Source organism: Crocuta crocuta, unplaced genomic scaffold (assembly GCF_008692635.1).
Source record: "Crocuta crocuta isolate KB4526 unplaced genomic scaffold, BGI_CrCroc_1.0 scaffold271, whole genome shotgun sequence".
Taxonomy (NCBI): Eukaryota; Metazoa; Chordata; class Mammalia; order Carnivora; family Hyaenidae; genus Crocuta; species Crocuta crocuta.
In genome coordinates this window covers 2,556,696-2,578,822 of record NW_027527824.1, presented here as the reverse complement: position 1 = coordinate 2,578,822, position 22,127 = coordinate 2,556,696, and the positions used below count along the sequence as shown (strand labels likewise).

At 48.6% G+C, this 22,127-nt stretch overlaps 1 protein-coding gene across 1 annotated transcript in view; it reads left to right on the top strand.

Moving 5' to 3' along the window:
* Positions 1–22,127, top strand: part of SORL1 (sortilin related receptor 1) — a 174,234-nt gene that overhangs the window by 111,976 nt on the left and 40,131 nt on the right. The window contains exons 23-31 of the mRNA XM_077776655.1: positions 679–794; positions 4,382–4,504; positions 7,333–7,452; positions 13,137–13,262; positions 16,231–16,338; positions 18,149–18,280; positions 19,650–19,781; positions 20,682–20,816; positions 21,672–21,827. Coding sequence (XP_077632781.1) covers positions 679–794; positions 4,382–4,504; positions 7,333–7,452; positions 13,137–13,262; positions 16,231–16,338; positions 18,149–18,280; positions 19,650–19,781; positions 20,682–20,816; positions 21,672–21,827 — 1,148 coding nt within the window. The remainder of the gene's footprint in view (positions 1–678; positions 795–4,381; positions 4,505–7,332; positions 7,453–13,136; positions 13,263–16,230; positions 16,339–18,148; positions 18,281–19,649; positions 19,782–20,681; positions 20,817–21,671; positions 21,828–22,127) is intronic.

The window sequence follows — 22,127 nt, the reverse complement described above, 5'->3', positions numbered from 1 at the left end:
CACATAGCTGTTTTAGAATGAAATAAAGTTAATGCTAAGTTACAAGTTAACACTAAGTTAACCAAGAGGAGAAGAAAGGCTTTTCTATATTTTCCATTAGAATGCCTTTGGTTATACAAACAAGAGGCTGGTCATTATGTGTTCTTGACTCAGTTTACCAAACAATGCATTTTCCCCCCTGTGTGTCATGGGTAGAAAAAAACCCTCAGAGTATGACATATCCTTTGGTACCTATTTGACTGAAAAATTAAAGGTCTGTGAATATATATAATAGTATACACAAAATACATAGGACTGTACGTATATCGACTGTGTATATTTTCATACAGTGTAGACATAGTCCCTTCAGCAGTTCCTTGGATAATTAGGATTTAATAATGTTGATGGCTGATATCCATCTACCCATCGGACCCAATCTGTACCATGACTGTCCTTTTTTATTATTGTAACCACCCCCAGCACCTCTCCAGCTGGCCTCTTATCCCTTAGTTGTAATTGAAAGAGGAAATAAGGAGGCCCCTGTTGTAATGCAGGTGAGCTTGGCACCCCGTCTCTCCCTCTTTACCTTTTAAGGCATATTCTTTGAGGAAGAGAAATGGAACCTCACAAGGGAGTCTTGTGGTCCAGCAGTAAGAGTAATATTGGTTTCGTTTCCTCCTCTGCCTCCCGCCGCCGGCCAGAGAACACCTGCCTCCGTAACCAGTACCGCTGCAGCAACGGGAACTGCATCAACAGCATTTGGTGGTGTGACTTTGACAACGACTGTGGCGACATGAGCGACGAGAGAAACTGCCGTGAGTCTTCCGGCTTGGGCCAGGCATCCGGGGAGGTTACACGTTTTCAGTTACCGGCAAGGCTGGTCGGCTCCTCCCGGATCAGGGCCTGCCGTCTACGGTGCTGGCTGGTGGCCCCTTGTGATTGGCGATGCCCGTTTAGGCTGATGAGGCTGATGGGGCTTCAAGAACAGAGAAAAACATGTCTCCGCCCCCACTGAGATATAGCTTCTTATTTAAAACCCAACCCCCACAGGTGAGGGAGCTGCTCATTGCAAGGGGTTGACCAGGAAGCATCCTGTGGCCAAAACTGGGTTGTCTGCGGAGTCTCGCAACCCAGGCTGTAGCTGTGGCCCTACCACTGCGATAAATCTGTTGACCAGGCGACATTCTTTGATACATAAATTCAACGTTCAGCCTTTTCAGAGATCTGAACCAGGTTTTACTTTGTATGCCCCTCCAGTCAGCGGAGGTCAGCTGCCGGCCAGGTTCTAGAGGGATCTTCTTAATTGATTGAGGATGCCTGCTTTGGTTTGAAATATGGGACCCTTGCTAGGTGTGCCTGGAAACATCATCTTCGGAGTGCATACTTTCTAAGAGTAACAACAAAATATATGATTCTGTTGCGCAGGGTTTAAAGACAAACATATAACTACGTACCATGGGTAATTTATTTGCTGCCCATTTTTAATTTTTCATAGCTTCAACATTATCTTGTAAGCAGGTGCTTTGCTCTCTGACAGTGAGTAGTATATTCATACATTCACACAGCAGGGATTTGTTGAGGCCTCCTTTGTGCTGGGCTCTGAGCTTGGCCTGGGGATATCAGGTGATCAGGTGGATGTGGAGTTTACAGTCTGTAGGAGAGTTGGAAAACTAGAGAGGCAGGTACAGTAGAGGCAAAGAGGGCTATCATGGGGAAGTGCCATGTGCATCCAGGAAGGGCACACAAATCAAACTTGGGTACGTATTTATGGAGAGCCCTGAGGAAGGGTCGGTAGAGGTGAACCAAACACAGATGGAAGGAACATCATGGTAGGCAAGAGAACAGCATGTCTGAAAGCCCAGAGGTCAGAGTGCATGGCCTGAAGCATCGGTGATAGGAGTGAAGAGTTGGCCTAGTGATGGTCCCCAGAGCTGCAAGCGCCTGTGGGCTTTACTTAGACGAGCAGTTGAGAACCACTGAAATTACATGGTAAGGTTTTTGTCTTGGAAAGATAAGGACTGGAGAATGCATTGGAGCAGAGACAGACCAGGGGTAGGGAACCCAGAAACCAGTCTGAAGGCTTCTCTTTCAAATATTTCCCCATTGGAGATCCAGAAGCTCATTTGCCATTTTGTGCTGTAAGAACAGGTCAGTGGATGCCTCTTGGCTCCAGGTGCTCATCTGGCCTCTGGAAGACGGTACTTAGCCACCTGCGGAGGCTATGCCACATTCCCATGCCGTTCCATCCAGAAAGTAACCTCAGAAGCAGTCAACTCACTGACAAAGCTATGTATTGCCCTTGTTGGCTCATTGGAGGTTATTTACTAAACCTTTTCTAAACAATTTTTTCCTCCGTTTCAGTGGCCACCCTTCACACACAGGGAGGAGAGCTTCCTGAATGGCAGACTTGGGAAACTATTAGGCTGTCTGTGTTTTTTCTTTGCTTTACTACCACAGTCTCAAGGTGTGGTGTCGGTGGGGGAAGAGCCAAAGCTCCTTATAAACAGTAAACCTGAACAACAGTGAAGCCTACCCTGGAAAGGACTTTATTACACAATTGGGTGTGAGAGGAGACGTGTCTTAGAATTAACATGTTGCATGGAGATTGCCAAGAAATGGTTAGGCTTGGTGGAAGCAGGGAGATTCATGCTAGACGACCCTGTGTCCAGTGATGGGGATTCTACCCTGGGCCTTGGTGTCTACTAGAGGGATATGCCGGGATCTTGTGCTGGTTCAGGGTTAGGAGACAAGGACCTCCATATTCAGGACTGACGCCCTCCCCGCTGGCCTCACAGGCTTCTAGAGACCTCTCGCTTCTCCTCTGGGTCAAGTAGGCAGCCGGCTCTGAACCCACCCTGCTATGGTGTCATCATCAGCTGGGATTCACCTTCCAGGGACCATGGGACTTGCTGCTCTGCCCCCTCTCTGTTCATTCCACTTGGCCCAAGTCCCAGCTAGTCAGATGTGGCAGAGGAGAGGGGTGCTGGGGGACCCAAGAGAGTGGCTCCCATATCAAGGAGGAGGAGAACCATGTTTACCCTGATGGCAGAGGCGCCCTGGCCGCAGGCAGGGCTGCAAGAAAGGGGCAGACTGTGGCTGGACACCACTGGGAAGTTAAACACAGCATCCTGTCTCAGCTGCTAGGGAAGGGAAGGGGTGTGGGGGGGAGGCATCTTGTACTTTGTCTCCCTCCCACATGCACACATTCCTGCGCTGGGTAGCTGTCAGGTGCTCTGGGTTTTGACATGAATCCCCTGCAGCCTTGTCATTTTTGCATTCATCCTCTGTCTCCCACCATGAGCTCAATTACAGAGAAGAAATAGAGCCTCAAATAAGACCTGCCGGGGACGTCTAACTGCAGCGTTGTCTTTTTATTCCATGGCACTCCATTTCGTCTTGCACCCCAGGATCCTGTTCTGTCACATCTTACCTTATGTGTCAGCTGCTTCTGAGAGCAACCTTCCTCCCAAAGCCTTTCCTAGAGGGCCTTTGGCTGGAGTCAAGGGGCTGTGCTCACCTTCAAATGATTCCTGTGTACAGAAAAAGGGAGGAATCTCCTTCTGTACTCATCCTGATGCAGTAGGGCAGAGGAAGGACAAAGAAGAGATGTGATGTTTGTTGGGAGCCTCTTCTGTTTTACAGCATATCTAATGGCCCTGGTCCCAAACCTGTTTTGTTACTTACCTTTGTAAGCCTGCCACATGGTAGGAGTTGTGGAGAACACGGAGGAGGCACCGGCAGTTAGGTTACATAAGTAAGTGGTAGGTAACAGAACGGAGAGATCCGTATCTGGTCTTTCTGTCATCACAGCATTCGGCCCCATTACCTTATCCTCCTCTTGCTGAGCAGGAAATGGGCTCAAGGCAGTTAAAGTTAATTGCTGAGGCAGAGACAGAGCCAGGATTTGAAGCCTGGCAGCAGAGACCACGTGCCCGCTGCAGAATCCTTGCCCAGCACTCCCCATGTCATCTGACGCAAGGAGGCACCAGCTTCCTGTGTGAAATCAGGCTTCTTAATGGTAGTTTTCCAAGATGCAGGTATTTCTGCCACTTATTTAGGAAGACCGCTCCATGTTGGAGTGGATCATAGGAGGTAGTCCAGCCCATCGGTCTCCCTCACCCAGGCTGGATGGTGGTTTCTCACTTTCCCAGCCCGGTTCCCATCTGGAAGGTGTCCACAGAAAGATATGCTGTAATCTCCCTTGGTTGTAAATTTCAGGTTCTCATGTGACTGGTTTTTTTTTTTTTTTTTATCTCTGTTGCTGCAATTAAAGTCTGCTTCTTTTTCTTTTTGTTTTTTTTTGTTGTTGTTTTGTTTTTTGGTTTTTTTCCCCAGGGGAATGTTTGTATTTTGCAGGGGGAATTAATCGTTCCTAACGAGTATGTTGTCTCTCCCATTTTAGCTACTACCATTTGTGACCTGGACACCCAGTTCCGCTGCCAGGAGTCCGGGACCTGCATCCCCCTCTCCTACAAATGTGACCTTGAGGACGACTGTGGAGACAATAGTGATGAAAGTCACTGTGGTAAGGGAGCATGGTGTCCAGGACCCCGTTCCTGAGCAGAGTGACACCCTTGCTCCCTGGGCTGTTGTGGGTTGCAGGTGCAAGATTTCTTTGTTGTTGTCGTTTTGTTTTGTTTATTTATTTTGAGAGAGAGAGTGTGTGCGGGGAAACAGGGTAGGGACAGAGAGAGAGGGAGATGCAGAATCCCAAGCAGGCTCTGTGCCATCAACACAGAGCCTAATGTGGGGCTCGTACTCATGAACTGTGAGATTATGACCTGAGCTGAGATCAAGAGTCAGATGCTTAACCGACTGTGCCACCCAGGTGCCCTGATGCAGGATTTCTGAAAGCATCTCTGGGCTTATGACCGCCAGCTGCATGACCACCATGGTAGGGATGATTGGTTCAAAAAATAACAGACCCTGCTTGACCTGGCATAGGTGCTGTGAGCATGAATGTGATTGTGAGGAAGATTTCTAAATGACTTTAGGTGGTTCTTAACAGCTGTATGTGGAACAGACTGCCTGCACATCTGGGTGGCTGTGAAATTAACCTCCCAGACACACAGATCTATAGCTTTGTGAACATTTTTTTAAAAAATTTTTTAATGTTTATTAATTTTTTGAGAGAACGAGTGAGAGAGAGACACACACACTGAATCCAAAGCAGGCTCCAAGCTTGAGCACAGAGCCTGACGTGGGGCTCGAACTCACAGGCCGCAAGATCATGACCTGAGCTGAAGTCAGCTGCTTAATCGACTGAGCCACCATGTGCCCCACTTTGTGAACATTTTTTAAAACCAGTCTAATGCAGTAAACTGTGTTAGAAGCCCAGCAGATGGTACAAATGTTGTTCGAACATCTGTTTCCTGAATGGAAATTTTTACGTGTAGAAAAAACAATGTGTTGGAATTGCAAGGAGTGATAAGTTCTCTAGTTCAAGTCCTTTGGTTTCCAATTAAATGACCGAAGGGACTTATTTCAGATGACACTATTTGTGTCAGAGTAGGAACCTGGAGCTTTGTTTCCCACCCCCGTAGCTGCTGCCCGGCACGGCCCTGCCCGGTTCACGAGGCCCATCTTAGTGAATGGCTCTGGTACCCAACTCAGTGTTGCTGACTGTGCAAGGGGGAAACTGTACATAGTGTGCATAGTGCACCAGATTGGAGGGATCCTGACTGTGAAAGGGAAGTGAGAACGGAGGCCAGACGCTGACCCTGGACATTATACTGAGTAGCTGTGGCTGCACCGGCTCTCTCTGCCCACCCACGGGGCAGGCTGTGTGTGTGCTTATAGACGGGGCGTGCTGTTTTCACCAGCAGGCAGTTTGTTTCCAGGCACTGAAATGAGGGGAGCAGGGGAAATGCTACCCTGGCTCTCTGGGGAATTTTTGGGGGGGATCACATCATTTTCTCTCATCTTTGTGAAAATAGAAAGTTCTGGAAAGCATTCTTTGGAATCTAGTGCATTCCTCCTGTCTCCTCCTCGGCGCTTGCGGAGGGGTGAAGGGCACAGCCTGGTAGGAGGAGACTCTGCTGGTGTTACTCATTGGGCACACGTTTGACCATTTGGTGGCCAGACTCACCCTTCACGAGCCTGTTCACACCAGTGTCCATCCCGGGGTTTTAGTCCCTGACACCCCCATGCCGGGCCCTCTTCATGTGTCCTCAGAAATATCTGAGTCCCCAACTTCACCCTTAACTTGTCTCCGGAATGAGGCAACTCAGAAAGGTACCCTGGGCCCCAGACTTGGCTACCCCTGTTTTCATAGAATCTTTTTTTTTTTTTACATGTTTGTTTATTTTTGAAAGAGAGGGAGACACAGAATCGGAAGCAGGCCCCAGGCTCTGAGCTGTCAGCACAGAGCCCGATGTAGGACTCAAACTCACAAACTGTGAGATCATGACCTGAGCCGCAGTCAGACCCTTCACCAACTGAGCCCCCCAGACTCTCCCACATAGAATCTTGAAAATTCCATTTGAGGGACACCTGGGTGGTTCAGTCGGTGAAGCATCTGACTCTTGGTTTCAGCTCAGGTCATGATCTCATGGTTCGGGGGTTCGAGCCCCGCACTGGGCTCCACTCGGACAGCACAGGGTCTGCTTGGGATTCTGTCTCTCCCTCACTCTTTGCTCCTTCCTCGTTCATTCTCTGTTTCTCTCAAAAAAATAAATTAAATTTTTTTTTTAATTCCATGTGAAAGTTCTGTATTAAAGGACAGTCCCAGGACCAGTAAATGGTGTTGCCAGGGAGCCTGCTTGGAAGTCTTGATCAGGCTACACGAGTCCGTTTGCCTCAGGACTTTACCTTTCTAGAGATGGCCCACCAGCCAACACCCCCGGAGCTCTGCCCACAGAAAGTCCCCAGTTTCCTGTGTCGTGGGAGCTCAGCACTGACCTCATTTTCCCCAATCTGAGCTTCTCGTACTCACCAGCCCACTCGAAGCTCTCGTTACCCTCTTTCTGAAACCATAGACGCTGATGCCAGGAGGCTTCTGTTTCTTAAGAATTCTGCTTTCTGGGCAGCTTGTGCATTGCCCCCTTCTCCCCTTCCCATCGCAGCAGTCAGACGGTGGTAGTATTTGCAGAGTGCACCGAGGTAAATGGATAACGCTATTCTTGCCTCAAGGTAACCGGCGGCAAGGGTATCTCTGGACAACTGTACCCCATTTGTAGCACGCTAGGTGGACTACACCCCCAACGACCTTGAAATCCCTGGTTCGGGTCCATGCTGTGTCTGGATCCTCGGGGATAATGGGTGCACCCCTAACCCTTAGGCGCTCTGATGCCAGAGCGGAGTTACGGGCAAGGCCTTGTTCACACAGCTCTGTGTCTGTGGTCTCACCTGCAGAAATGCACCAGTGCCGGAGTGACGAGTACAACTGCAGCTCAGGCATGTGCATCCGCTCCTCCTGGGTGTGTGACGGGGACAACGACTGCAGAGACTGGTCCGATGAAGCCAACTGTACTGGTCAGTATCCCCTGCTCTCGCGGAAGGGCACTTGTCCATAGGCGCGCCAGTTAGCCTCACGGCTCTCCGCGATTGTAGACTGTTGGCTCTGAGAAGTGGACCTTAGACATCAGCCAGTCGGGTGCTTCTCAGAGAGCCGGGCTATGATGAGCTTGTGTCGCCCGGCAGACCAACAGCCTGCTTTCTTCCCGGAGAAGGTCTTGCTGTGAAAAAAGTGTTAAGTAAACAGGTATTCTGAGTGATAGTCCATTCACATTCTGACTCAAGCGTATTTCTTCATGACCAGTAATAACACAGGTGACAGACTGGCCCCTTGTCTGGGGACCGTACGCTGGGGAGCACTGAACTAGCTCATGTTTTTTAATTTTTTTTTAATGTTTGTTTATTTTTGAGAGGGAGAGACAGAGCGCAAGTGGGGGAGGGGCAGAGAGAGAGGGAGACACGGAATCCGAAGCAGGCTCCAGGCTCTGAGCTGTCAGCACAGAGCCCGACACGGGGCTCAACCCCACAAACTGTGAGATCATGACCTGAGTCAAAGTCAGACGGTTAACTGACTGAGCCCCCCAGGTATCCCCAGCTCAGGTTTTTGAATGGGGAGAATCAGAGAGCTCCCCACAGTGAAAGCCTAAACTGTGCTTGCACCCATTTTGGGTAAGATTTCATGAAAAAGAAAGTTGGAAACAGCGTGAGACTATGAGAGAAAGGCTAGGTGGTGTGAGATGGAAGTAGTGTTTTAATTCTTCTGTTGAGTGGTGGGTTCCCTCCTGGTCATCACTTAATTTTTATGAATGAATGAATGCAAGGGGCCCATTTATATTATGGTGGAATAGAGGAGAGCAAAGAATTGGGGACGCTGTGGAGGGGGAAAAGAAAAAACTCATGCCACTACCTGATGAGTACATTTTCTCTGCAACTTCTAGAAATCACCACTCAGTTCTACCTTTAAATCCCTCCAATGATGGGGCTAAGGTGGTTTTATGTAACCATTTCGTGGTGAGGGCAGATCCACTTCTAGGCTTTATTTTGCAATTCACTGTTACTGCGTTAACTTGGCATTCACGTGGGGTGGATCATTTCTCTTGGGGTGGGACTTCCAAGTCCCCTGTCTTAACCTCCCTCACCCCCCACCCCTGTTCCCTACCAGTTCTTACACTGCTCGAAGCATTCCCTATCAATGTGTAAAAGCAAATAAAAGGAAGGCTATGTTAGCAGATCCCAAATGTAAATAGAAATGACTGTGTCGTTATGCTTTAGTTTAAATTTGGTTCCTCTAGGGCAGAAATGACCCTTGATGCCTTTGTATTCCCCCATTGCCCAGCACCTGGTAAGAGTACCTGTTCAGGGGACTTTTGTCGATTGGGTAATTTCCACAGCTGCTTGTCTGCATTCATCTTAGTTCCAAGGTGACCTTATGTGGCCTTAGGGAGTACATGGCTCTCCCCAAATGCCCTATTATCTCACAGGATGATCTGTGATGGTACCAAATTCTGTACCCTTGGAAACTTACCTTGAACTTGCCCTTTGTCCTTTCTGGTGTGATCTGTCAGTGTCTGAACCTCTGTTCTGGGGTGGGGGGAGGGGAGGCGGAAATGCAGGAAAATGCTTCTCTCCTTGGAAAACCAAGGTCCAGGAAGGAAGTGCCGTGAGCCCGGGAGCCACGAGTGCTGATTGGAAGCTGTGGGTTTGAGTGGGTGATTGGTTAATAAATTAGAGGGGTGCACTTGGGCCTTTCAGTTTGTAAATTGCAAAATGATTGAACATCTTGTTAGCACAACCGAATTAGCCAATGTTGTGTTTCAGCGGCACGTGCCGGTCCTCCAGGATGAGTTATCAACTCATTTCTCCGGGTGGGTTCACCATGGACTCCTGAGTTTTCTCTCTGATTTTTTTATGGTGGGGCTATCTGGGGAAAATGTAGAGATATTCCTGTTCTCATGGCTCTTCTTCAAACCTGTGTAAGGATGATTCTCCTTCCCTGTCATCTCCGAATCGATGGCAGTCAGCTGTGAGCTCATTAGGACATGTGGTGTGTCGCTTCATTTCCTGTCCCAATAAATTAAGTCATCTGCAAAGCCAAGGAAAAGAGAGCGGGGTCAACTGACTTCCTGTCGGCCTCAGCTTGCATGCCAGGTCTTTGCTCTTCTCCTCCTTGCTTTCTGCTTTCCATGGGGTTGAGTTTTCTTTATCCCCTTCACCCCACCTCCTCGAATGGAATTTTGAACTTAAACTTGATTTCTGTTCTTTTAGTGGTCACGCTTAGACGTCTTGTGTGTCTTCGTAGTGACACCCGCCTCTCCTGGATTCCAGTCTCTGCACTCGGTCCCAAGACTAACAAGACTCAGTAAATACTTAGTATTCTAGTTTTACATTTTAAAAATCCTAATATCAGTCTTTGTTAATAACCATTTACCACTACTTCTTGTATCTGATGCCCTTCCATGAACATCCTTCTCCATTTCTTGCAGCAGGAGTCCGTGACTGGTAAACTGTTTTAAGCATTTGTTTATATAAACCTGTCTTTATTTTGCTTCTCTCAATCCTGAATTCAGATGGATCTGGGTTTCTGAGTTTGTAGTAATTTTTCATAAGTATCTTGACAGAATCAGTCTGTTTCCTTCTGGCCTCTTCTGTGTTGATTTGATTTCTCCTGTCAGGTGATCTGTTCAAACAATAATCAGACACTCTTTTCTCTCTAGTTATCCATAGGTTCTTGTGGATTCCTTTGTTTTGTGGCTGGTATGCGACTTCTCCTGTCTAGGAAGGAATTATTTTTATTTGTCTTGCTCTTGAGATTTGTTTTCCTTCTAGAGTCTGAGGGTTTGTTTTTCATCAATACTGGGGAATTACAGCCGTGATCTTCTCAGCTCTATCTGGTACTTTCTCTGCTTTCGCCTTCAGTGGTTACGATCAACCATTTGTTGGACTGTGCCCTTCTGTTGCTCATGGTTCTTGTTTTTGTATCCGTTGTCTCTTTATGACTCTTTATGACTGTGCTACAGTCTCGGTTACTTCCTCAGACTTCTCTTCCAGTTCATCAGTTCTCTTTTCAGCTGAATCTAATGGACTGTTTCACACATCCACTGAGCTATTTTTATTTCTATGACCATATACATACACTTTTTAAGTTTATTTATCTTTGAGAGAAAGAGAGCAAGGGAGGGATAGAGAGAGGGGGCAGAGGACCCAAAGGGGGCTCTGTGCTGACAGCAGAGAGCCTGATGTGGGACTCAAACTCATGGTCCGTGAGATCACGACCTGAGCCGAAGTTGGATGCTTAACTGACTGAGCCACCCTCGGGCACCCCATGACTATATTTTTTATATCTGGAATTTCTATCTGGTTCTTTTCTTTATGCTTTATGTTATTACTTTTATGTCAGTAATCATTGAAGTTACATTGGTATTTGCACTTCTTTTCCCTCACTCTCTTCCTAATAGGCCAGTACTGTGTATTGACTCTGGTAGTGCTTTTCTACCATATTAATCCATTCATCTCTTCTGCCCCACTTGTATTTGGTTAATAATTTCAACCGGGCATTCCAGAGGGTCCTGCTGAGTCACAGAAGATCTGTCCAAGTCAGAGAGTAAGGTGTAAGATAATGGCCTCTGTTAGAATCCAGGATCCTCTAATTTCAAGGTCATTTACCCTATTAGCCCATCCATTCTTATAGTCACAGTGAATTCCGCCGTGTAAAGGATTCCTGTTTTTCTCCCCCAATTCTTTCATATGTATTGAAGTCCATTTCTTCTATCCTTATAATTTAGAAAAAAGGGGGATTAATTGAATATGTATTACTTACCAGACACTCAATGTCAGAAAGCTAATCAGTCACTCAGAAGACGGGAAAATTCAGGGAAAAAGAATGTGTTAAGCATTCCATTCATACCTGGCCAGTTACATGAGACTGTACAAACTGATGAATCTTCCTGAGCTCAGCTTCTGTGATATATTTTGGAGCTCTCAGACATGCCTCCCAGAATGGTCATTTGGAAACTCCATTAGCACTCTGAAATTGCTTTCAATTAAAAGTGTAATGCATAAGCTGGATAATAACAAGCAGAGCAGTATGGTAATGAGCTTAGGCAGCAGTATATCTTATGAGAGTGAGCAAGACTTTGCTGAGGAATATTTTCAAAGGCTGTCAGGTTCGGAAAACCAATAGATCAAAAGTATTCCAGGCAATGGCTGTTTACTGGGGCAAAAACTCACGTACCTTGTTACTCCTGTTACCAGATAAATATATTTTAAAAAGATGTTTAATGGATGCCAAGTGCCAAAGGTTGGGAATATTCAAACTTCCTGTCGACCTGTTTGCATGCTATCCTTGATCTTCAGAGAGGTAGGAAGACAGTAGATAATGGACCACCACTTGTTTTAAAGTGGTTTGAAAAATCAGGTTCTTTGTATTTCAGACTACTGCAAAAAATAGCCTCAAATTCAGTAGAAATCCTAGAGGGCATTGAAAGCCAATTTTCCCAACCCTTGAGTAGCAACTGCCGAGCACCTTGATTGAATAAATAACTACGGTATGCACTCAGTCACCCACGTTTGTTTGTTTTTGCCTCCTCTGTTGCGAAGACGCCGTGTCCACATAGTTAAACTAACAGAGCCCATCTATCTCGGCGGTATGAATTTTATGTCAGTTGTAAAAAGGGCCAGGCCTGGCTTTCACTCAGCAATGAGCAGGCACAAGCGGCTCTCTAGTTCAGTGGAGGAAGGGGAAATCTCATGGAGAAGGTGGTTAGTAGTGTTGGTTGGGTTCCAGACACTTATTCTGCATCTGAACTAGCCTTTGACCAGGGCTTTGAGCGGTTTCTAAAGGACTTCCAGGTGTCCTCTGCCCATGTATGCAGCTAGGGCTGTTCAGTTGTGACAATAGTTCTGTTTTACTTGCCTCTTTTTTAAATCACTGTCGTGGACACTACAAATTATTGGCTGGTAGATGTCGCTCCTGACTGTCAAGAAAGTTAGACAGGTCTGGGAGGTCCTGGGACCTTTTCTTTGTAAGTCTGGATACATCTTCTGTGCTCTTTGGATCTGACGTTTCCCACATTTGAAAGTAACTGGTTGACTTAGAATTATAAAATGGCAGCCTTTCAGAGCTTACAAGGGTCCTTATGTGTCAGTGTAGATGATGGGAGTGAAGCCCCTGATACAGTGGCTGGACCAGGTCTAGGGCCAGTCTCCTGAGCACCCACCATCTCTTCTTGTCCCACAGAATTTGCATGAGTGAGTGGGTTTACATGAGGAGATGAAGTAGCAAGACGGAGCAGGGGCCACACAGGCTTTGGGCTCCCATAGCCCTGGCGCCATTACTGAATTGTCTTTGTGAACGTGGTCAAGTTTATTACTCTCTCTCAGGCTGTTTCTCACCTATAGACGGGGAATAATCCTTATGTCATGGGTAGTCATGAAAAACGAATGTGTTTTTTTTTTTGACGTGTACATCTGTGCTTATGTAACATTTACAAACCTGCAGAGCCAAGCGGTCGTTTCATCAGGAGGCTGCCCCTCACCTTCAGGGTGGCCCCAGGTGCCTGGCTCCTGACCAGGGAGGAACTTGGGCTCTCCGATCCACACCTCATGACCCAGGATGGTGTCTCTTCAGTCTGCCCCTTGGTGGTTGGTGGGGGAGCGGCGGTGAGGGCGGCATTGACACTTTCTCTCCCTCCTTTTGCCGGCAGCCATCTACCACACCTGCGAGGCCTCCAACTTCCAGTGTCACAACGGGCACTGTATCCCCCAGCGGTGGGCGTGCGATGGCGACATGGATTGCCAGGATGGTTCTGATGAGGACCCTGTGAAGTGTGGTAAATGCAAACGCATTAGCCTTCCCCTGCTGCTTTCCCAGTGTCTGCTGTTCAGGAAAAGAGGCAACAGATGGGCCGGGGATTGGAATACGGCTCTTCTGTGCCCACTCTGACAACCAGAGAAGCCCTCCCAGGTTCTGTATGGCATTGCGCAGGATGTGTAGGAGTGTGTGGTATGGTCTTCATTGTCAGGGAAGCCATTTTGCCTCATTGCTTTTCCATCACAACCTTGAAGCACAGAAATGGAAACCAGTGAACCTACCCAGAGTGCTAACTACATAACTACAGTCACCAAAGACGGAAATGACAGTGTTCTGCCAGAACTCAGCCAACATTTTCTCTGTAAATAGCGTATTTGATGGCTAAGAGTTCTCTATTATGGTCCTCTGGTAAAATGGCTTACCATCCCTGAAGGTAGCATAACTGATTTAGAAAATAATTCTGAGGTCGTCAGTTACCTTTGCAAAATAGCAAGCACACAGACACAATATATAACATCCTCTTTTCAACCAAATATCTTTAAGGTCCTCTCTCCTTATCCTTTCTCTTTAATGTCTGTCAGAAACAAATCCCTGTGTCTCTGCTCATAACTTTCTGCTCACAGAAGACTTCAACACTCCTTGGCCACCCAGTATGTGTTTTCCATACCAAGCAATTCTTCCATACCAGCTGGGTGTCCTCAGTTAACTCATTCCTTACACTGTCTTTCTTGGGATAGAGTGAGATTTCACAGGGGAAGGGTGTGGTCCCCAGCACTGCCCCTGACTTCAGAGGTCCGTCACAAGCCTCAAACTGTCACCTGAACTTCTGACTGACCAGCTGTAAATCCACATTCCCACGTCCACTTCTTGGGTTCATTGGTTTGCTAGAATGGCTCACAGAATTCAGGGAAGCACATTTTTCTAGTTTATTTGAAAAGGATAGAATGAATGCCTTGATGGAAGGCACGCGTAGGGCAAGGTATCGGAAATGGATGTGGAGCTTCCGTGCCCTGTCCGGACCTGTCACTCCTCCAGCCTCTCTGGCTCAGCAACCTGGCAGCTCCCCGAACCCCATACTTTTGGGATGTTGATGGAGGCTTTGTGGCATAGGCCTATGTCTCTATCCCTCGGCCCTTCCTGGAATATGGGGGATGGGGTTCAAAGTGGCAAGCCTCCTATCATGGCATGGTTTTTCTGGTGACCAGCCCTCATCCTAAAGCTATGCTGAGTCCATCTAGTGTTGCCCCATTAGAACAAAGAACACTCCTGTCACCTATAAAATTATAAGAGTTTAAGAGCTCTGTGCACTAACCAGGGGCAGAGACCAACATATATATATATATATTCCCTGTTACTTTGCACCGTACATTCCAGATCTTCATGGGATGGTCATGTCTACACATCACATACTTTGTTCCTCTCATATCTCAATATTAAACAAAGGTGTTTGCCACTATCTGTATTTTTCTCCAGTTATCGTTTTCATGGCAGATGCGTATTCACTTTGGATTTCTCTGACTTCGTTTACTTAGTTGCTTCCTGGTTGGGCATGACTGTGCTTTTAATTTTACATTGTCCTGCATAGTGAAATTACTTCTGTCTTTGGAAATGAAGGTTTCATTTTTCTTGAAGGTACTTCTCAGGGTATGTTTTCTTGGTATGGAATTATGGGGTCAGAGGTTCTGATGTGTTTTCATGATTCTCGTTAAGTGTTGCCATATTGCATTTCCAAATGATTATGCCCAAAGCATCTCTATCAGGAACGGAGTGTAAGTTTCCCCAAGTCTCCCTTGACCTTACATTTTAGCTCTTCGGTTGTTTTCACTAATGCAACGAATGGGAGTTTGTCTTGTGTAATTTTAATTTTATACTTTTTAGAAAAAGCTTTAATAGTGACATTAAATATGGTACTCACTCACTGTTTCTGTTTGATGTCCATAGAATAACTTCCTAGGCAGGGTGACTATTAAGGGGATTAAAACACATTTTCTTGCCTCACACACGACCCTCCCAGAGCTGCTGTTCTCAGAGCTGGATTTGCAGTGGCCGGTGACTCACGTGCTAGAACTTACGTTTAAGCCTAACGTCCAGCGACAGCTCTGTGTTCAGGAGAAGGGGTTACCTCACACTCAGAATTCGCTGCTAAGTGTAAAACCTAAGGTTCTTAACATTTCTAGGATGGACTTCGTCCAAAGGACTTTGGTTTAGAATTCCTGAAGAATTAAGATGGTGATTTATGAGAGCTTTAAAAGACCAGGGTTTATACTCAGGATTCTCCTCCNCTCCCCCCCCTTTTTTTTTTTTTTTTTTTTTTTTTTTTTTTTTTTGTTAAACTCACTGAAGCTTTTCTGGAAAATCCATACTCAGTTTTTTGAGTAGGTGACATGTTTTCAAGGTTCAAAATGGAAAAAAGTATCATGAGGTGTGGGGTAAACCTTTCTCTCCCCATCTGCCAGATTCTCCCTGTGTCCGCCTAGGAAACTATGGTTGGAGATACTTGTAGGATGTTTTTGTCCATATGTGCACATTTAAATATACTGTGTATTCCCGCTGTATTTTACACAAGTAGTATGTGATGACTGGTGTTTTGCTACCTTGTTTCTTTTCACGCAACTGTGTGTCTAGCACACGTTTTTTACAGAGTGCTCCTTCAGTCCCTTCGTAACAATCTGGTGCTCCAGTGAACATGCAACAAAGTCTTATAGAGTCCCCTATCGTTGGACACGTAGGTGGCCTTCAGTGTTTTACAAAGAGCGTTGTAGCTAATACCCTTATACCCACATGATTTTTCACTTGTGTGTGACATTTGTACAATGGCATTGCTGGGTCAAGGTGTGCGCACGTTTGTAATTGGGACAGCTGTTACCCATCCCCCCCTCCGTAAGAGTGGTACAGACATNCCCCCCCCCCCCCCCCCCCCACGATGGCTGCACGTGCCTGCCTGTTTCCTGTCCATCATTTCTCTCCACTGTTGGATTGCATTTCAGAGAAGAAGTGCAATGGCTTCCGCTGCCCGAACGGCACCTGCATCCCCTCCAGCAAGCACTGCGACGGTCTCCGGGACTGCTCGGACGGCTCCGATGAGCAGCACTGTGGTGAGTCCTCTCCTGGTGGCGGGGGGCGATCGTGGAGAGGTCGCAGCTCGCTGGACACTGGTGCTTATTTGCAGGGCGTTTGGGCATCGACCCGTCGTCTTGAACTGAACACTTACTTCTCCTACTCGCCTGTTGCTGATTATCTCTTGGGTACCATTTTCGGACCAGGGGACCCTTTTACCGCCCCCCCCCGCCCCCATTTCCTTCAGCCTCAGAGAGGCTTTCTTGGGTCACTGGTGCGCATGTCTGAGTATGCTTTGCTCGGGTGCCTCCATCTCCAAGCCCAGATTTGGATGTAATTTGTCTGGAGCATGGCCTGAACATGAGGATCTTTTTTTTTTTTTTTTTTAATATTTGTTTATTTTTGAGAGACAGAGACAGAGAACAAGTAGGGAAGGGGAGAGAGACACACACAGAATCTGAAACAGGCCCCAGGCCCTGAGCTGACAGCACAGAGGCCGACACAGGGCTGGAACTCATAAACCAGATCATGACCTGAGCTGAAGTTGGACGCCTAACCAACTGAGCCACCCAGACGTCCCTTGATCTCTGGAACCTTTAAAAAGTGCCTCGGGTGGTTGTGATGCGCAGTCCATGTTAAGAACTGACATAATAGTGCAGGGTTGGCAGTCGGGCCTGGGGCGGAAAGCCAGCCTGTATGTGGTCTCTTCTATTAATGGATGTTTTCTGTAAACACAGACACTCCTGCTTGTGTGTCCCTGGCTTCCGGCTGCTTCCGTGCCGCCGTGGCGAGTGGAGTAGCTGTGATAGAGACTGTAGGGGCTCCAGAACCCTGAGAGCCTGCCCCCTGGTTGGGTTGCTCCCCATTCTCCAGGAAATAGAATGACTAGGATGTGTGTGTCATATACAGAGAGATTTGTTTTCAGGGATCAGTTCGTGCAGGGCCTGGCAAGTCCCCAGATCTGCAGGGTAGGCCAGCAGGCTGGAGACTCAGGGGCAGGCTGATGTTGCAGTTCAAGTCCGAAGGCCATCTCCTGGCTGTGTCCTGCATGGCATTTTGTCTGCATGGTGTCTCTTTTTCGGAGGCCACTGCCTGCCCTGGATGGGGCCCCACCCACATGAATTCACTGAACCATAATGACCTCTTTAAAAGCAGTTAAAAGGGGCCTTGTCTCCAAATACATTTACAGTGGGGATGAGGGCTTTTACATATGTGTTGTCCGGGGTACAATTCTGTCCATCGCTGGTCCTTTATAGAAAAAGTAGTACAGTGTCCGTATTCTTTTTTTTTTTTTAATGTTTATTTATTTTTGAAAGAGAGAGAGCAAAGCAAGTGAGGGGCAGAGAGAGAGAGAGAGAGGAGACACAGAATCGGAAGGAGGCTCCAGGCTCTGAGTTGTTAGCGCAGAGCCGGACGCAGGGCTCAAACTCAAAAACTGTGAGATCAGAACTGAGCTGAAGTCGGATGCTCAAACAACTGAGCCACCCAGGCGCCCCGAGAGTCCGTATTCTGCGTGGTCATGAAGTCATGAGCGATGTCAGACGGGCCTGGGTGTCTGTATCGCTCCACCCTCATTAGCTGTGTGCTTTTGGAAAACGTTTAATGCTGCCGTCCCATCCCCTCTGTTCTCATTTGGAAAACAGGACGGTAAAATCTCTCATAATATCGTCTTGAGAGCTGAATGTTGTACTTCCACGTCAGGCGCTCTCACTCAGAGCACCGGTGAACGTGGCTCTTACGACTATTTCCTGAGTGTGCACCTGTCCGGGAGCCCTTGCTCACGGCCAGCGAGGGGGCCCCACCAGCTCCCGGTGCTCATGCCCTCCCCCCTCCCCGGGCCCCTTCCAGAGCCCCTGTGCACGCGCTTCATGGACTTTGTCTGCAAGAACCGCCAGCAGTGCCTGTTCCACTCCATGGTGTGTGACGGGATCGTCCAGTGCCGCGACGGCTCCGACGAGGACGCTGCCTATGCAGGATGCTGTGAGTGGGGTAGACGGGGCGGTGCCTGCGCCGCTGGTGACGCTGTGGGGGAGCGAGTCACTCTGGCTTGCAGGTCTCGCCCTTTCTGAAAAGACTTCTCTCTGTTGCTTCAGAAGTAGTGCTCTTCGGTTGTTGGTATATGTGTGAGGGGAAGGCGCGAAGGTCCGAGGTCTCGGCCCACACAGCCCCTTCTCCGGCAGGCCTTTCGCGCGGCCTGTCACTCTAGCGGCCTCGTCTGGTTCCAGTGGCCTTCCCAGCACGACTCAGCACTTTACATGCTTTGTATTTATTTGACTGCCTGTCCCTCCCTGCCGGAATGTGGGCTTCACGAGAACAGGACCTTTGTTTTGTTCACGACTATGGCTTCCATTCTATTTTTTTTTAAGCTTATTTATTTTGAGAGAGACAGAGATGGCACAAGTTGAGGGGAGCAGAAAGAGAGGGAGAGAGAGAGAGAAAATCCTAAGCGGGCTCCACCCTGTTAGCACAGAGCCCGACTCGGGCTCGAACCCACAAACCACGAGATCATGACTTGAGCTGAAACCAAGGGTCAGATGCTCAACTGACTGAGCCAGGCGGGTGCCCCTGGAGCCCCATTCTTAAAACAGGGCCCTGCCCGTGGTAGGTACTCATCCTGGTCGGCTCTGGCCGCCATCACAGAAGCCCACAGACTGGGTGGCTCAAATGACAGAATGTGTTTCCTGACAGTCCAGAGGCCACAAACCTGAGGCCAAGATGTCGGCAGGTTGGTTGTTCTGAGGCCCTCTTCCGTGGCTTGCTGATGACTGCCTTCTCCCTCCCATGGTCTCCCCCCGTGCCCGCCCGTGTCCTGCTTTCCTTTTCTTGTAAGGACACCAGTCCTGTCAGATTAGGGTCCACCCTAAGGACCTCACTGTAATTCCATCATTTTCTTTTTTTTCAATTTTATTTTCTTTTTTTTTAATTTTTTTCATGTTTTATTTATTTCTGAGAGAGGGAGACAGTGTGAGCAGGGGAGGGTCAGAGAGAGAGGGAGACACAGAATCGGAAGCAGGCTCCAGGCTCTGAGCTGTCAGAACAGAGCCCAAGGCGGGGCTCGAACTCATGAACCGTGAGATCATGACCTGAGCCGAGGTCGGATGCTTAACTGACTGAGCCCCCCAGACACCCCTAACTTCATCACCCCTTTAAGACCCTGTTTCCAAGTATAGTTGCCATCTGAGCTCCTGAGGGTGAGGCCATCAGTTGCTTCTGTTGTCTAGGAAGCCTGTAGCTGGTCTGTCTCTTGGAGGGGGACATTTGCTGTCTCCCCATGTTTCCACGGGGTGGGGGGGACAGTCCTATGAACTCATCGATGCAGTGGGAACCTGGAACCTTGTTCCTCATCTAGCCCAAGACCCTGAGTTCCGCAAGGTGTGCGATGAGTTCAGTTTCCAGTGCGAGAATGGAGTGTGCATCAGCTTGATCTGGAAATGCGATGGCATGGATGACTGCGGCGACTACTCCGATGAAGCCAACTGTGGTAAGACCCCAGACCCTTGGCCTATCGTCCCTAACCTCTGGGTCCCTGTGATTCCTGTGGTTAAGGAGGTCGCTCTCGGCACACTCCCACACGAGCTCTGCTTTCTCAGCTCTAGTTTCTGCCAGCTCACGAGTGAGCCTCCATGTAAGGAATCAAGTCCCAAAGTGGCAGCCATCACCCCCCGACAGTAGGCGTTGGGGGTGGGGGGATGTTTATTCCCCTTCCTTTTCTTTCCCCAGCTGGGAAGTTCACATTCTGTCTAAGGAATACAGTAGAAGAATTACAGTAAATATTTCAGAGTGTGCTTCCCTCTCCCCACGAAAAGTTACAGATTCCACAGCTTTTTCCCCCTTAAGTTTAAATTCCAGTTAGTTAACATGCAGTGTGGTCTTGGCTTCAGGAACAGAATCCAGTGATTCATCTCTTACATGTGACACCCAGTGCTCATCCCAACAAGTGCCCTCCTCAATGCCCATCACCCGTTTAGCCCATCCCCTGCCCACCTCCCCTCCAGCAACCCTCAGTTTGTTCTCAGAGTTTAAGAATCTCTTATGATTTGCCTTCCTCTCTGTTTCTTATTTTTCCTTCCCTTCCCCTGTGTTCATCTATCACGTTTCTTAAGTTCTACGTATGAGTGAACAGATTCTGCAACTTAATAGAGTCATTGTCCCTGTCGGGGTACCATCAGTAGTTAGACCATTCCTTTGATAAAGTGTCAGATAGTCGGGTATTATTTTTCAGATAAAGAAGCCTGGCTCAGAGAAGCAGGAGTTGGGATCCACGAAGATGGGCTTCTCTTTGTGGATATAGATCTTTGCCGCCCACCGAATCTTGGTAGGGTTGTGCGGGCTGCCCACTGGTGTGGGGCCAGTGACTGACAGTGTGGCTCATCTCCCCCAGAAAGCCCCACGGAAGCCCCGAACTGCTCCCGCTACTTCCAGTTCCAGTGTGAGAATGGCCACTGCATCCCCAACAGGTGGAAGTGTGACAGGGAAAATGACTGTGAGGACTGGTCCGATGAGATGGACTGTGGAGGTAAGGGTCCTGGGGCAGCCCCTGACCCGGACGCGCTGGCACAGCGCCACCTTTCTGCACAGAAAGGTTTTGTCAGTGATTTGCGGGGGAGGGGGGGAGGTAATAACTTCCTGACTTCTTTTCTATCCCCTCCCTCTTTGAAAACCAGTGTGGCTGGTTTCTCCTGCTTCTGAGTATTTTGCAGGCCACGGAAAGCCCTCTGGAGCCTGCGGATCAGCAGCGTCCCCATCTGCTTGAGGCTTGTTAGAGGTGCAGTGTCTGGGGGCACCTGGGTGGCNAAGAGGTGCAGTGTCTGGCCCCACCCCACACTTCCTTTCTGAGTCAGCATCTGCATTTTAACAGGACCTCCAGATGACTTGTGTGCCTCACCACCTCTGGGAGGTGCTGGTGTGCAACGCACGCCCAATACTCTTCCTCTCTGGTGCTCTCACGTCCGAGCGGGGTCTCAGGAGGGTGCTGTATTTGAGAATTCACCAGAACTGTGTTTGGCCTCAGTGCGATGAGTTCTCTCAGCCTCCCTCTGCGTTCCGAGTCCCCTTCCCTCCATCCGCCTGCAAAAGCACTGAGCCTCTACTGAGCAAGAGCAAACTCATTCGAATATTAGCTCTGAATATTCGATTCAATAGGATGGGTGAATCTGCCCCAAGAAGGGAAATAGATTGCAGCCTGTTCTGATGCCTCATTATAAATGAGTTTTAGATGAGCTGTTCTTCAGAACCATGCCTGACGCTGCCCCCCCTCCCCCAAGCCAGCGTAGTGAGAACTGAGACAGCCACACTACGTGTGGGGCACATTGTGGTCTGAGACCATGGCTTCCTGTGACTCTTTGGGTTTCCTTGCTTGTGTTTTGCTCAGATTCACCCATTCTTCCCTCCCCGACCCCTGGGCCCACCACGTGTCTGCCCAATTACTTCCGCTGCAGCAGCGGGGCGTGCGTGATGGACAGCTGGGTGTGCGACGGGTACCGGGACTGTGCAGACGGCTCGGATGAGGAAGCCTGCCCCTCGCCTGGTGAGTGCCCACCCCGCTCTCTCCCTGGGCACCTGTGTCTGGGGCCAGACCCTTGGGGGAACTCCTTGGGCACAGCGTCCCCTGCCTTCCGGGACCCTGCGCTTGGCGGCCAGGCTGCTGCTCACCTGCAGAGCAGGGCAACCCCGGTAACTCTACCTAGAGTGTCTCTTCTCCTATAACCGCCTTTTGATCTTCCTGCGTGAAGAGGCCAGTCCCCACTAGTTGCGGGCGGGCCACCTTTGCGTCCTTCTCCACAGGAAATCACAATGGGAATTATAGGGGAAGTGTGTGTGTGTGTGT